This window comes from Schistocerca serialis, chromosome 5, assembly GCF_023864345.2.
Source record: "Schistocerca serialis cubense isolate TAMUIC-IGC-003099 chromosome 5, iqSchSeri2.2, whole genome shotgun sequence".
Taxonomy (NCBI): Eukaryota; Metazoa; Arthropoda; class Insecta; order Orthoptera; family Acrididae; genus Schistocerca; species Schistocerca serialis.
In genome coordinates this window covers 139,225,582-139,242,953 of record NC_064642.1, presented here as the reverse complement: position 1 = coordinate 139,242,953, position 17,372 = coordinate 139,225,582, and the positions used below count along the sequence as shown (strand labels likewise).

Below are 17,372 nucleotides of genomic sequence, written 5' to 3'. Positions count from 1 at the left end.
CAGTAATTTACCCTCTTCTTCCAGCTTTCTTAGTGTGTCATGTACAAAGGATGTGAGAAACCTTTCAGATTTTCTTCGTTGTAATTTGCCCAATAATTTGTTTATTTCTTGATAAACTTCCACTATTGTGATTTCTTGTTTCTCAATACATTTAACTGTTGTGGAGAAAGATTTTAGCTAGCTAACAAGAAAATGTAGAAGAACAATAGACGCAGGGTTATCACAGAATTATTTAAGGATAACAGGACACTTATCAAGGGAAATGAAATATGATTTCAAAGCAGGAAATATCTCTACAATTCTTTCCAATGCTGATAGCAGAGATAGCCACCTTGTCTTGCTGTGCCCAAGTACAGTTCTGTATTCAGTTTCAGTAAACTTACCGATTGACTTCAGAGATTCAACCCTTACTGTATATGTGTGGAAATGCTGGTAGATTTTGTTTACAATTAATTGGCAGTCGATGGGTAGGCAATCTGAGCCGGTTTGTAAGGAATTGTGCTCCACATGTGCTGGACAGCCAACACCTACTCTATTATTCACTGTGTTCTGTTGCAGTTTATAGAAGAAATGTTTTTTTTTTCTTTCCTCTGCTTACCACCAAAATTGGTGTTAGTGTTGTCTGCAGAAACTGCAATCACCTTTCCCTGAAGATCATATTTCTTTAAAACCTCCAGCGCACAATTCTGAAGTTTCTCCAGCTAAATTGACCAATTCGAGCACTTTCATTGTGATGCAATTTTCAGGGTGAAAATACCTGATAAGGAGAGGAACCAACTTCAAATCCAGATGATTCGATGTATCAATCATTACAGAAATGAATCGAGCACTTTTCAGTTCATTTAAAACCTGCTCAGCTGCATACAGTGCAATAACATTTGAAATGATTGCATTACATTTTGTGTGTCCACATGTGAATTTAGGATTGAACAGTTTTTTAACAACTGCTGTAGTATAGTCCATTGACTTAAAGCTATCGTTATGCATTGCACTGTGGTATAGAAACGTAGCTTCTTGTGCTGCCAACTGCCTATCCCTTTCTGTTACTGATTTTAAATTTACATAGTAGTCACTCACGCATTTATTTGCTCTTTTCGTTTGACCACTCATGTGATGTTTCTTCGTCTTAATGTAATTCACAATGTCAGGCATTCCACCATGACCAATAGGAAATTTTGATCTGCACAACGTACATTCTACAGTTTCTCCACTACCAGTGATAAAAGGAAACTCGCTTTTTATATTGGTGTTAAAATTACACTTTCGTTTTGGCATAATGAAATAGTGATTGCACTGTGCAAAACATTAACAGTGTGGTGCCGAAAACCAGAGAGCAAGTATCAGTGGTGTAGAGTATCTCTGGACCGAAAGGACGGATTCAGTGGATCGATTTAGAAGAGAAGGATCTTCGTTGATATTCGTAACCTATAGTGTGTTTAAAATTACCTGCGATTTTTGACAGTTCGGTACATGTTTGGGGTATGCTGAAAGACATCACACCCTTCCTAGCGTAAATAATTGCGCAGTTAATAGCAAGTGAAACAACCAGTAGCGTAAAATACTCTAGCCAGGCAGAATCATAAAAAAACGGGACATTTGAGCGTCCCCAAAAAGACTTTCGGGACAGCGGGACATTTTGGTAAAAAACGGGACTGTCACGGGAAAAACGGGACGAATGGACACCCTAGGTTAGATTTAGTCTAGTGCAAATTTGTATGCAATAGTCATCTCTTCCTCAATACTGATACGGTCGAATGATTTTCGGTTCGTACTTCTGCGATACATACATGCGACCATATCGATTCCTGGCGTCAGGGCGCCGTTACGAAAAGAAAACTGTTCTCCGATCGGAAATGTCAGGCGTGGGTAGCAGTTTTAAGCACACATCATGTGAGCCCGTCGTGAATGATGGACTGGACGACAGAGGGCAGAGTAAGCCGTGTAGCGAGAGATGGGCGCAAGCTAGTTGTGCACTGCAAGCGCAGGAAGTGCTAAAGCGCCGTCCAAGTGAAGGGTCAGTGGCCTGGAGATTGCTATTTAGTCGGCGGATGGCGGGGAACGCGTCACATTGGACTTCGTGCCTCGCACTCCTACTGATTTTGGTGAGTATCGGCATTCAGCTTGGAATTTCAACTGGGTCATTAGTCGTGTGTAGGTTCATCGTGTAAATTAAACTGTTTTTGGTTAGCAAGTCTTTGGATAATTTTTCCTATTTCTTCTAGGACACATGACATTGGATGTTGCACCAGAGAGCGAGTTGGCTTTATTATTGACTGTAGTGTCACGAAATTTTACTCTGGCAGTGTTCTGCATATTTCCATGTATGTGTGTCTAATGGGATGTCTTTTTGTTGTAGACTTTCTAGTGCGTGAAAAATATGTTGAATTACGTGCATGATTTTCTAGAGCTTCAGGGTATTTTGTGATTGTGGATACATATTTTCAGGGGCCATTGGCCGAAATTTGCATGTAAGGGAGTTAATTAATTTCTGTGATTACGAAACTGTCAGCCAGTCCCATCAAAGTTTAACTCTATTGTTCCAAATTACTCTATGCTCAAGGGGCAGGATGAATGTAAAGTTGAATAAGACTGTTAATGATAATATGTCATTTACAGAGTTGTCCTTAGCTTGGGATTGTAGTAAAGTGAGCCATGTACTGGTGTGTCTGATACCGATGAAAGGATGATTTATGTGAAGCTGCATAAGTGCATATTATGCATCAGTGAATTCAGATAAATTTGTTATTGGTTCTTCTGTGACTACTGTAACATCAGTTTCCTGACAACTGGACTGGTTGAACTGGCATTAAGTCATTCAAATGTCAGTATCCCTATGACCAGTTATGTGCACTAATGTGACTTAGAAAGAATACCCTGGATGATTTTAATTTTTTGATGTTATTGGTTTCAATGTTTAAAGAAAGGGGTCACCATTAAATATTTCGAATGATCTTATATTCCAAAAAAATTTACTTGATTTTAATGTTTTAAGAATTAGTGGTTTTAATGTTTTAAGAAAAAGGAAGTATGAATTTTCTGTATGCCTACGTAACTAAGTAAAGCAATAAATGTTCAGTTACTGTGCTCAGCTGCTTACAGCACGAGAACCGTTGTTTTCTAGTTTGACCAGCTCCGAAGTTTACCTTTCCCTTTCGAATCTTCAAGATTCATAGGTTACCTTTCCGTCCTGTATTTGGCTTTTAATAGTCCAAGTACCTTATTTATACAAGGGGTAGCTAGTGAAACCAAGTAAATATTGATCTTCTACGCTTGCTAAGCTGTTTCACACACAATCCAGAGACCTAGTTAACAATAAATAAGCCTGGCACAAACATATATTTAAAGAAACAACTTGCAGTATCTAAATCTTTCAGTCCATTTCTTTACAAAACAGTACACATGCCTAGCAACATACAAATAAATTCCACCTATTAATCAGTCACATTCTACCCACTGTACTTTTCTGATGCCAAGACATTTTGTTTATTTGCAACGTTTAGAATACTTTATAATTACATGTAACAATACCCGTTTGCAGTTAGTCTTTCCAGCATCGCTAAAACAGTCTTTATGGGCAGGATTTATAGCCTTTGATAAGTCGATTCCTTTTACTGTAAGATTTTGCATCCCTGATCGAATCATTGTGTCAAACATCTTGGCATAAAGTACCAAATATAACTTTATGTGAATCGTCTTCAGTGTCCACAATCTCACTAATCCCAGTCTTGCAAATAGTTATGAAGGACCAGTCATAATAATTGGTTTCACAGCTACCACTTTAGGCGTTATAATCCATTTGCCGATTCCATATTTTGTTGTAAAAATGGTGTATTATTTTTTGGTTAACCTGCTTTCCTCGACACAAACAATAATTAAAAATAGTTTCATATGACGTTGGTGTATCCTAGAATGTTCCCAAGAATGGTATTTGAAGCCAGCGGAAATGCTTCCACAACACAAAAAACAGCATACATGTATACATACATACATTAATCCTTGTTCCACAGATATGAATATGACATCTTGTAATGATGTGGAACGTGTCACTTTAACATAAATTTTCTTTACACAATTTTTTTTTTTTTACTGTTACTACCTCATATTTAAGAATTCATCTACCGAGTAGAAGGAGTTGTCATTCAGAAATTCTTTTAATTTGCTTTTAAATGTTGGTTGGCTATCTGTCAGACTATTAATACTATTTGGCAAATGACCAAAAATTTTTGTAGCAGCATAATTCATCCCTTTCTGTGCCAAATTGATATTTTATCCAGCATCTGTAGAACTACATTATGACCGATGACTTCTACATAGTTTGAGAACTGCCAGTGCATTCGAAGTCATGGATAATACATAACCATTATTGTTTCATGAAGGAATACAAATCTTGTGGAAAATGCTACAAATAGAAGAGTGGCCAAAACAGTAATACAACTTTATCATTTGCTGACAGTCGCCATAAGAAAATGGCATTCAAGTTTTAACTTTTCCCAGTTTGCAGAGAGTAATAAGATGCATACACAAATACATCACAACTATATGTTCTAGGGGATATGTTAAACAAATATTCTGGCAATAAATACGCAACTGGCCTATGTAATGAAAGGTGATGTTTTTTGTTGTTGGGCTGCATTAACAAGAAATACATTTAGTCTCTGTGTTGATGCAGTGCTCCACAGTAGTCTATCCTTTGTGGCCTCTTCTTCTCTATGTAACTACTGCATCCTACATCCATTCTAATCTGCTTACCGTTGGCAAGCCTTAGTTTCTCTCTATAATTTAGCCTCCATTACTAAGCTGACGATTCCTTGATACCTCATAATATGTCCTGTCAACAACCCCTCTTTTAGACAAGTTGTGCCATAGTTTCCTCTTCTTCCTCTGTGTAATTCAGTACCTCTTCTTTAGTTAAACAACCTTTGTATCTAATCTTCAGCATTTTTCTTTATCATCACGTTTTGAAAGCGTCCACTATCTTCTTGACAGGACTGTTCATCGTTCACGTTTCACTTACATAAAAGGCTACACTCCACACAAACACCTTTGTAAAATAGTACCCAACCATTAAAATTTATGTTCGATGTGAACAAATTTTCTTTTTCAGAAACGCTTTTCTTGCTATTGACTGCTGCATTTTATACCGTCTCTACTTCTGCCTTCTCAATTACAGCTTCCATTTCAAGTCACTGAAGTCTTAGAATTGTACTTTGGTTTCTGTAAAAGTTGTAGATAATCTTTTGTCCCTGCGTTTTATCGCTGGTATCTCCAGAGCCTCAAAGAATGTCTCTCAGCCAAGATTCTCAAAACCTTTCTCTAAACATGCAAATGCTATAAACACAGGTTTGCCTTTCTTCAGTCTGTCTATTTAGCTATGTGATAGGATGAATACTACCTTGCATGTTCAGCCATTTCACAGGAATCTAACATTTGTGCTCATGTTAGTTTGTATAGCCCCTCCCCCTCTCCTCTCTACATATTCCTTCCACTTTCTAGCCTTCTCTTATTTGCTTAGTTCTGGCTTTCCAAATGAGTTCTTGACAGTTGCTTCTCCTTTGAGCGAAGTTTTCTTTCTTATTTAATGTCGGCACTTATGTTTCCCAAGATCAAAATCGCTCTTGCGATTTCAGACTCTCTGTCAACGTCATTTTTAGACACCTCTGTTACCCATGGCCCAATATATATTCACTGCATTTCCATATTTTCCCCTGTTGTCAATTAAATTCAATGTATCACGTTTTATACAAGTATTTCTACTGTACCTTTTTCCCATTTACATCCTCTTCCATATTCGCCACTTCTTCTATCAAAGATATCCTTTCGTATTGTAGTGGATTCCACCCTCCGTTTCAGTCAGTAGTTGCCTTATGGTACCTTTAAGATTATCGAAATCCTCTGAGTCCTAACTTATTCAGATTCCATCTCCTCAATTTGCTACCCTTTTCTGTCCCTTTAGTTGTACACTAGAGTTCGTAACCAATAAATTATTGTCGGCCTGCGTCTGAACCATGAATTGTCTTCCAATTTAAAACTTGTTTCGAAAACTCTGTTCCAAATATGTATAAAGGGCGTTCCAAAAGAATCGAGCTGGAGTCTGGAATGCGTAAACCGGTGACAGGAGGGTAATATCGTGGCGTGTGTAACGAAGTGTGTTTCCGACCAGAGTGTGGAAGTTCACAGCCCGTGGCCAGAGGGCACGCGTCCACGTCATGTAACTATATAGAGCTAACAGCAGCATGCATCAATTGTCCAAAGCTGCCAATCACATTGCTAACAGAGACATGGAGGCGTCAACAGAAGAGTAAAGAGGTTTTCTGACAACTGAAGGAGTAGGAGGTATGGACATTCATCGATGAATGTCACAAGTGTATGGCGAACACTGCATGTCCCTTGAAAGGGTCAAGGCGTGGCACAAGCGCTTCAGGGAAGGAAGGGTGTCCTTAGCCCATGATGCACGGTCTGGAGCACCACACTGCATTACCAATGATATTGTCGAGCTGGTGGATGCACACATTACCCAGGACCATCGAGTGACAGGGAAACCCATAGCTGCTGTGGTAGGACTGAGCATCGGAAGTGTTTACACCATCATGAAGGAACGACTGCATATGTGCAAAGTGTGTGCCCAGTGGTTTCCCCACAGTCTTCAACCACACCAGGAAGCATGGCGAATGGCCCACAGTCTTGCTCATCTGCAGTGCTATGCTCAGGAAGGGAATGCGTTCCTGGCAGGGGTGGTGGCTGGAGAAGAGTCATGGTGTCATCACTTCAAACCAGAATCAAAACGACAAAGTATCCAGGGTCACCACCACCCAAAAAAGCCAAGGACATCCACACAAGTGCAGGAATGGTTATGCTGATGTTCTTTTTTGACCAAGATGGTCTCCTTCTGATTCACTTCCTGCAACACGAGTCAACAGAGAATGCCAGCTTTACTCACAATTCTTGACCACCCTTTGCAAAACGATCAAATAAAAACGACCTGGCAATCTCACCTGTGGGGGTCATTCCACTCCACGGCAATGCAAAGCCTCATACGGCCAACATAGCCACGGCACTCCAGCAGAAATTCAAATGGGAAGTTCTCGGCCACCCTCCATACAGTCTGGACCCCTCTCCCTGAGATTATCCCATTTTTCTTCACCTTAAAAAGGCTCTGAGGGGCAAACGATTCACCTCGGACGATGACGTCCAGCTGTACATGTGGAACTGGTAAATATCGTAGCCTCGGGAATTTCATGAAACAGCCATTCACCACCTTGTATCTCAACAGCCAGGGTCAATACTTCTAATACACAGGTACTGGCTTCTGTAATTATGCCTCTGGTTCGTTTCTTTTTGAACGCCTCTTATATTATTCCCTCATGATTCTTAAGCAGTGTGTTGTTGATGACTACATTATGCTCTGTGCAGCATTCTATCAGGAGGCTTCTCCTTTCATCCCTTCCATCAAAGCTATGTTTTCTTACTATTTTCTCTACCTATACCTGCTACCGAATTCCAGTCTCTTATCACATTTTAAATTTTTGTCTCGCTTAACTATCTGAATTATCTCTTTTATCATACAGTGTTTCAATCTGTTCATCACCTGTGGTGTAGGTAGGCATGTAAACTTGTATCACTGTGTGTGAGTGATAGCGTTATGTCCGTCTTGGTAATAATAATGGTAATGGTACTTTAGAGATGCAACTGTGCGTTGTGATACTATTTCATTGGTATTTTCAATAGGCAACACTCATAGAGTGTTTAAAATACATGATCTTAACATAGCAAATAATGATGATCAACTGCCAGACATTTTCAGTTATAAATAAATGGCTATCAGATAACAGGTAATGTACTATCATTATAGTAGCTACCGCAATTTGCAATACTAAAAGCTGTTTTGAAAGAAACAATAAGTTACTGTTCTGGGGCGATCGGTTTTCTAAATGAGATAGTCAGCAATCATGAACAGTAGTCATGAAATCTGTTTATGGTGAAATAAGAAAACATGAATAATGAAATATGTGAAAGCGTACATGTAAATAAAATAAAAATTGGCATGTCTTCACCGAACTTCGTCTTTCCTTTACGTAGGTTCATGGTGTAGTTAATCAAACGCACCTGGTGTTTCAGTGGGTCCCGCCCTATACCTCAGTGGCAGTCTGACATTGGCTACCACTAGCGTCAGCCACTTCCAGATGGGAACCTAAATTCCGCGAGCCGCCACGTCAACGCGGAGAACGCTTGCAGCTCACCGCGCTGCCGTCTTGTAGTGGGAATCGGCCTTAATACGAATCCCGATTGCAAGCCCAACTGTCGCCAAGTACAAATGTCCAGCGCCAGAACCGCGGCACACACGGGCATCATTGGGCACCCCACAACGGCTTTAATCGACAACGAGGATGGATGTGGAATGAAGTAACGCGCCAATAGCACACCGATGGACTGTAGTGTCGTGATCAGACGCCCAGACCGACGGCGTAACGTGCCACGCGAAGAGGGAGATAACCAGGCCCACATTTTACTGGAAGAGACCAGTTCGAGCACTTCTAGTCTGCAACTAGAAAGGCCCTTAGTTTTGTACGTAGGCAACCAAGGCATTAGGGAAGATCTGTTGCTGGAGCCAGAGAGCATTCGTTGTATTTCATACCCTGTCATAAAATGTAAGTATTAGAAATATAAGTCCCCAGTGTATTCTTCATATCGGGAGTCATGTGTCATTGATGAATAGGAGCGTTTTTGAAACGTGTATGAAAGAAAAGTGTAACCAATATTGCTTCTTCAGAGGACGAAGATTCATGGTGCAATAGGAGGAAAGACTGTGACAGCTTCAGAACAGGTTCTGATAGGTTTTGTGTGTCATAAACTGACATTAAGTGTGAACGTTCTCGTAGTGGCCTCACTTTCGGTACTCGAAATCGGGCGAAAGATACTAATCAAAGCCCATCGATTGTCTCAGAAGCATAAAAATCTCTGCAAGAAGTTATTCAGTATATCCTGTGGCCCATACAGGGCTCGAAAAATTGCCCACCCAAATGTGGTGAAGCTCGAAACTCATAAGAACAATAAGATAGCGCGGTATGCGCCAAATAACAAACCCAAAGCATTTCAAGGAGGTATGAACTGGACAAATGCTCGGTAGCGTGTTTAGTATAATAACAGTAATTGGGCTGTTTAGTGATATAGTGGATCCTCATGTTTATGATCTTTCTCGATCTTGTAGGTCGCCAGTACTGTACAGAATTAGTTTCTGCTATGGGTATTATGACTTATCTTAGAAGAAAGATTAAGGAAAGGCAAACCTACGTTTCTAGCATTTGTAGACTTAGAGAAAGCTTTTGACATTATTGACTGGAATATTCTCTTTCAAATTCTAAAGGTGGCAGGGGTAAAATACAGGGAGTGAAAGGCCATTTACAATTTGTACAGAAAGCAGATGGCAGTTATAAGAGTCGAGGGGTATGAAAGGGAAGCAGTGGTTGGGAAGGGAGTGAGACAGGGTTGTAGCCTCTCCCCGATGTTATTCATCTGTATATTGAGCAACAGTAAAGGAAACAAAAGAAAAATTCGGAGTAGCTATTAAAATCCATGGAGAAGAAATAAAAACTTTGAGGTTCGCCGATGACATTGTAATTCTGTCAGAGACAGCAAAGGACTTGGAAGAGCAGTTGAATGGAATGGACAGTGAATTGAAAGGAGGATATAAGATGAACATCAACAAAAGCAAAACGAGGATAATGGAATGTAGTCGAATTAAGTTGGGTGATGCTGAGGGAATTAGATTAGGAAACGAGAAACTTAAAGTAGTAAAGGAGTTTTGCCATTTTGGGAGCGAAATAACTGATGATGGTCGAAGTAGAGAGGATATAAAATGTAGACTGGCAATGGCAAGGAAAGAATTTCCGAAGAAGAGAAATTTGTTAACATCGAGTATAGATTTAAGTGTCAGGAAGTCGTTTCTGAAAGTATTTGTATGGAGTGTAGCCATGTATGGAAGTGAAACATGGACGATAAATGGTTTGGACAAGAAGAGAATAGAAGCTTTCGAAATATGGTGCTACAGAAGAATGCTGAAGATTAGATGGGTAGATCACATAACTAATGAGGAGGTATTGAATAGAATTGGGGAGAAGAGGAGTTTGTAGCACAACTTGACAAGAAGAAGGGACTGGTTGGTAGGACATGTTGTGAGTCATCAAGGGATCACAAATTTAGCATTGGAGGGCAGCGTGGAGGGTAAAAATCGCAGAGGGAGACCAAGAGATGAATACACTAAGCAGATTCAGAAGGATGTAGGTTGCAGTAAGTACTGGGAGATGAAGAAGCTTGCACAGGATAGAGTAGCATGGAGAGCTGCATCAAACTAGTCTCAGGACTGAAGACCACAACAACAACAATGGGTCCCTCTTTTAATGGAAGAGCGGGAGTCAGGAGTTGGAGAGAAAGTCTAATGAGTCAGGGTTGCACAGGCAATAGCAAAGGAGCATAGTGTAGTTTTCTTTGTCATACTGTGGGTTAGGTTGTTTTGTGGGAAGAGACCAAACTGCGAGGTCATCGGTCTCGTCGGATCAGGGAAGGGAGTCGGCCGTGTCCTTTCAAAGGAACCAGCCCAGCATTTGCCTGGAGCGATTTAGGGAAATCACGGAAAACCTAAATCAGGATGACCGGATGCGGGATGTCATACTGTGCACAATTTATTTGTGTGACCAGACTCGTATATGGGCAGGCCGTGCTAATGATTAATTAATGAATTAGTTTTTTCCAGAAGAAAAATGATGAATTGGAACCTATGCCATAAGGATATTTCAGGAGAGCAGACGCAGTACATTACTTGTCAGCTTTATTAGTCAATGGAAACAGAGCGTATGTCGTTCCTTTTCGCCTGAGTGATCTTTTGTGTGTGTTTCAGAAGCCTAAACAGAGTCAAATGAGTGGGATGACGTCAGATCTGTCAAAACCGCAGTAACTATGAGATTAAGATTATGGATGGATAGATCACATATGTCTTGCAGAGGCCAGTGTCAGCAGCAGTCCTTAGAGAAACCTGGAGAGACAGCCTTGTATCAGAGAACGATAACGTGAGAACAAAAGTGGGGTGATTAACTAGGAGTATGATGCCCTAATTGTTCTATGCATTTATTATGTCTAGTGCCTAAAAGTGCTCTGCTGCTTTGACATAAGACGTTTGACCGATCATCTGAGCAGTTCGGTCTCATAGAAATTTACAACCACCACATCAAGTGTTACAGGTTATAATTGCATGTTGCATCTAATGCGATTAATGATTCGGGTACCTATTGGTGATGGTACTATTGCAGTGTGGTCCCATCCTAATATGCCCTTGTGACATCAGCCCTTACTCACTTACCTTGTACTAAAATTCTTCATGCTTATTAATGTACTCGAATTCTGGCCTGTAAAGGACGAAATGTGTACTCATTTGTTCAATAATTTGCGATTCCAAGATCCTGTTGTGCGAGGTCATTTTTGTAAAGTTGTAGTGCCCATGCAGTAAGATTAGCTGTTAAGGATTCCATTCTTTTTCTTATATTAGAGAACTGTAAACTATTAAATGAGCTACACTACATGTGATGTCAGACAGCCTTCTGCACCATCTAAATGGAGGTTTGTAAATCCTTTGTTTGTAATCTTAATTAATTAATGTGCTCTAATCATGGCCTGTGAAGGGCGAAATGCATGTTCATTTATTCAATAACTTACGATTCCAAGGTCCTGTTGGGCCAGGACACTTTTGTAACGTGTTAGCGTCCATACACTAAGGTCAGCTATTAAGTGCTCCCTTTTGTTTTCTTAAATTAAATAGTTGTAAACTATTAAAGGAGCTGGGCTACATTATGTGTAAAGTCACACAGCACCATTTCTCCATGTCAACTGATGTTTGTAACTCCTTTGATTGTGATCATTGTAGCTTTGCCTCCGTTTTCCTCCATAGTGTGAAGCTCTTTTCATAGGTCAGTGCACCTGCAGTGGGGTAACTATTGAGCGAGTTACTATGTAGTTCTTGGACGTCGTTACATGTTGCTGGAGGAAGGCACTGTGGATTGGGGTCGTAGGCCGCGAGTTCAGAGGCACCAGAGATGACATGGCGAGAGGAATGGTCACGCCAGAGAGGGCGCGTGACTCTCTGCCTCCCCTCCTCTTCCATAGCTGGCTCCCGACAACACATCTGTGGTAATGCTGGCCTGACGGAGCCTTGGTGGAGGGCGTGCTCCCTGTTCAACACCCTTGTGGTCAGTGGTTACACTCACGTTATCTGTCAGCTAAGCTGCTGCCAGTGTAAACACTACAGAGTCAGTGGCCGCCACATGCACAGCTTGACGCCATGCATGACACAGTGGTGAAAGCTCCCCTGGTGCATATTCAAGAGTCTGACCAATGACGAGGAGCTCCTGACAGTGAAAGTGAGACTGGGCAGATGCAGGATGCTGCAAATATATCACACCCTGCCAATTCATTAGTGTGGCACCTTGCTTTAGACGGAGTAGTTGAAGCCCCATGAACAATTCGACACAGACATACGTTCTTCTGATTGTGTTGCACAAAAAAGGGGACGCCCTGCAGTGAGGAATTCGTGCATCTCGGATATAGTCTAGTGACAATTCGTAATATTTTAAAGCTTTTGAGTGAAGATGAATCAGAATTAATTATCCTCTGCCTCTATCATTGATGGTAAAGTGCTGTGCCATTCAACATTGAACTTTCGCAACGAGAGTAGTGAAGGCAGCACCGCTCTTATTAGGAACGTTGACCTTTTTGAAGTCTTGATGAATTCTAATGCACAGTGAACCAGTTCAGTGCAACAGTGCAGCCTCTTCTGACTGTGCAGCTCCAAAACAGACACTTTGTAGTGATGAGTTTGTGCTCTATGTACATGTTTTGTAGATGAACTATAATAATAATTGATTTTAACCTTTTCTATTTGTTGAAGCTTGGAGAATTGACTAAGCTACACGAATCTTAGTGTAGCTGAGGTAAAATAATGACAGTTGCTTTCATGTCTAAAGACAATCTGGTGACAGACATAATCGCTTGAGGGACAAAGTGCTTTTGAGAGGCTAATTGAGACCCCAATTCCTGTGATGACTGTGCGTTGATTGACTTTCAACCAGTATTAAGGTCGCATTCAGTAAAGAATCTTTGCTGTTTTCCTCGTCTGTGTTTACAAACTAACTGTGCAGGAAATAGTATGGTAATATTTCGAGTCGTCAGTTATCAATGATGAGGACAATAGTCCTACTAACGTGTATGGACATGGTGTAGTACACCTGTGTCCGTGGCGCGTTAGTGTCACAGAAAATGAGATTAAGGGAGCAACAATTAGGTAGCCAGGACTGGATTACTTGGACTGTAATGGTTGAACTGAGCCATTTTGGACTCAAAGGGGAGCATGCCAGTGAAACTGAACTTTGCCAGCCTCGCAACAAATACGATAGTTGGAGCTCATTACAACTCCTGATATCTTAGACTCAGCAGCGAGTGATTCTGTCCAACTAGTGCAGTGCTACAGTGAGCGTTTTCCTTCAATTCAAGTGTGTAGGTACCTTCGCACTGCCCTTTTTGAGTGCATTCACAGGCCACCAAAGTAAAGCTCGTCTGTCGCCTTTTACCCTCAGATTGTGTTAGACGAGATATTCTAGTAATTTTCTTTATACTGACGTTGTCTATAAACGTATGAGTAACATTGTGACCTTGTATGTGTATATTTGCTTCCTGCTGATTATATTGATGTGCGCTGTTTACTGTTGTGTTTTTGGAGTTTTAATGCTTAGTTAAGGATTCTTTTCTGCTTTTCCTTTTGTGTCTCCACATTTTCTCCTTCTTTTTAGGCTAGTCCTCGTGCGCTACTACTCAAATGCTTTCCAGTAATCTGATCAACATCAAAGTGTCATAAAGGATTTTCGCTGTATAATGGTCCAACAATTTTTGGGCCCATAGAGGTCAGGCTCACTTGCCTTAATTAAGCTGTGCTAAGATACATTAAGGGGTAACACATACAGTAGATACACCACTTGCCTAAGATTGTCACAGTAGATTGTTAACGAAGTTGTTCTGTTCTTAGGGAAAGATTTAAGCTAGATCATTAACACACACATTAAAGTTACAGATGGGATTGATATTGATCAGTAGCAACTTCTATTTTTTTCTTTCAGGCTGTTTTTTATTGCATTGTGATGATAATGTGTTATTCAGTATCTATATGAGGTGATAGTTTATCTCAATAGTCTTGCTCTTATGGTGCTTAGATGGCATTATGTTTCATGGTTGTTAGAAATGGACCCATAGAGATCTGACTCTACTTGTCTGTTTTAAGTAATACTTTATTGTATACATACATGGTAAATATACCACTTGTCTACAAATTTCATACTAGCTTTGATGAAGTCATTCTGCTGTATTTCATAAATCCCATGTTTTGTGCTAATGTTCACCTTTAACAGGTAGGTGGCTGTGATGATCGAAAGAGCCCTCTTCATTCTTGGTGTCAGCTAATTGTACATTGTTTTGCAATGACAAACTCCAAGCAATAGCATTAGGAGCTAATCTAAATCAAGTGCAGAAAAATTATGTCACCCATGTTGTCCATAGAGTCCCTTTTTATATTCTATCAGCAAAATTCTCATGAATGCATCCATAGTAACTTCAGTTTGCAATCAATATGTTTCATCTCTTTCAATTCTAGAATTATACCACTTTACACTGCATCCAAATGTTTTTATGGTGTCAAATGCATATGACTTGCAACTCACATTATTGGAGGTGGAGAATACCACAGCATTCCAAAAGGTAGATCCACATACATAAGCTCTGTCACCACTGGCACTATCCCCCCTGCTCTCACCACCCACTGATGCTGCCACCCCCACCATTGCCCCCATCCCTGACTATGCCTCCAGCTCAGTGGAAAGAGAGTATGGGTACTCCTGCTAAAACCAACACGCAAAAAAACGTAACTGTGTTATGTGTGTTTACAACAAAATAATGTCAGAAATCTCCCCCCAGAGTAATTCGTGTGTGTGAATAGTATATGGTCACTTTGACTGCAGTCACAGTTCCACTTCATTCATCCGCCTAATTAGAATATAAAAAAACAACTGCAATTGCGTGTAGTGTGCCTGTATACTATTTTCCCAGGACTGTATCGATGTTCAGACTGAATATAAGCATTTGGATTTTTGCTTGCTAGTTGATCGATTATAAATATCTGGATTTTCGCTTGCTAGTTGATCGATTATAAATATCTGGATTTTTGCTTGCTAGTTAACTGAATATAAATGTTGGATTTTTGCTTGCTAGTTAATCAAATATCTATAATCAGAAAAAACAGTTATGTATCTTTAGGACGGTAAAATATTTGTCCACCTGAAAACGCTCAGTATTTTAGGTGACATATCAGATCCATTGTGGAAAAGGTTTGACTGTTGGGAAATGTTCGATATTTGAGAGATTAGTCAAACTCCTCCAATTTGGCGGAGTTAAAAGATAAAACTGTTGAATGAGGGAAAAATTTTTCGAGTAACCCATCCAAATTGGATGACTTTAAATTTTATGCTGTCTTTCATCAACAGTATTGAAAACTGTAATGTACCCATTTACCATTTTATTTCGATTTCGAATGCAGTAATTTTTTTAGTGTTCAAAAGTTTTTTCTTTCTTTTATATGTCGATTTAACATTACATTCTTTAAAAAGGTGAAAATCCCATTTTCTATCTGTTTGGAAAATAATTTTGAATGCATTATTGACTTCAAACAGATTTTTTGTCCTTTGTGCATACACAAATATTCAGAGCCCATAACTGTATATAGAACATCTATCTGTAGCTAGCCAATCTTTTTAAACATATTAGTCTTGCTTCGATTTATATTGAATAAAATGTATATAAAATTTAATTTGTAAGTAGTCATATGGTATCATGCTATAATTTTCGAGAACAATTCATTTTTCATACTGAAATGAAAATGCTTTATAAACTTGTTTGTTGACCTAATTCTTGGATTTTACATCTCTTGTTATTTGGTTGTACTGCAATTGTATTTTATTCTTTACTTCACCCTCAGTTAATCTTATCATAGATTCGCCACTCAATTCTAGAAGATTTTTATAGGTTACGTGAATCCCTTTACTTTCATATCGTTTTTCCATCATCTTTCTCACAACAATAACTTTTTGGTTGGGTTGAAGCCTTCGACCATAGATACTAGTAGACTGGCCTTGCTGTGCAGAAGCTATAGGGCTGGTGTGGCTCCAACATAAACCACGCTACTGTTGGCAAAACATGATGGGATTTCAAATCAGCTGTCTGCCATCCTATGTTTGTATCGTATTTTACCCAAATTTCTCAATTGACTACCAAACGCTTCCAACTAAAATTACTTTTTTATTTGCCAAGAATTATGCCAGAACTACATTTGACCTGGGTTTGTTCACAGTACCATTTATAAAATCCAACAAATACAATGAACACCACTCTGGTGGGCAGCGGGACGAAATTACTATAAACTATCAATTAAAGTAAAATGTCGTTAAAATTAAGAGTGGGCTCGTGTCGAAACTTTAAACATTGGATTCGCTACGTTTTGAGCTCTAGTCACTTATAATAGCAAATGGGATATGGGAATTATGTCAACTATAGGTGCCAAAATTGTCGACTTTAGGAGCAGGTCCATTTTAGAGTATCAATTTTAGGTGCACTTCAAAGGTTCAGTTCCCACGATTTTTACAAAAGTTTAAACTATCAGTTTAAAAAAATGATATTTTAGATGAAAAGTGAGACTTTGAAGTTTCAGAAAATAATTTTGGAGCGACATTTACTTAATATTATTAGAAGGTAGAAAAAAATTCTCTTCATGTGCTGACTACGGGTGCTCTTACCTTATTATAATCTCACTTGTATATACAAATCCTTGGTACCTGTGAGCTATTAAGTGCCTCAAAATGAATAATGCATATACCAAAGTGAATATTGTGCACTGTAGCAAAAACTGTCAATTATGATTCAAGAAACACCTATAAAATTTCAACTGAAACGGTCGTTACAGCTCTCAATTAAACTAGGGCAGGCCATAAATTAAAAGTTCCAAGAGACTATGCAATGATTTTAATTTTTTACAGGTATTTCTTCACAGTTGATGAAAACAATATCAAGGAAACTCTTTTCAAGGTTAAAACACTGTTGTCAACTTCTGTCTTAAGATAGTCATTCTGTAGGGAAACAAACTGCAAAATAATTCCCACAATGAACTGTGACAGTATATAGTTTTTTAAGAAAACTATCTAAGGGACACTTTCCACACCTAATATCGCAAAACTGTAGTGACCCTCATCCAGATTAAGAGCTATTTTCCAGGGCACAAACAGGTTAGAGCTCAT

General features: G+C 39.5%; 1 protein-coding gene across 1 annotated transcript in view; it reads left to right on the top strand.

The window, feature by feature from the left end:
* The first annotated feature begins 1,386 nt into the window (after nt 1–1,386).
* The window catches only part of LOC126481600 (uncharacterized), a 40,586-nt gene continuing 24,600 nt past the window's right edge, over nt 1,387–17,372 (top strand). The window contains exon 1 of the mRNA XM_050105466.1: nt 1,387–2,102. Coding sequence (XP_049961423.1) covers nt 1,755–2,102 — 348 coding nt within the window. The 5' untranslated portion in view covers nt 1,387–1,754. The remainder of the gene's footprint in view (nt 2,103–17,372) is intronic.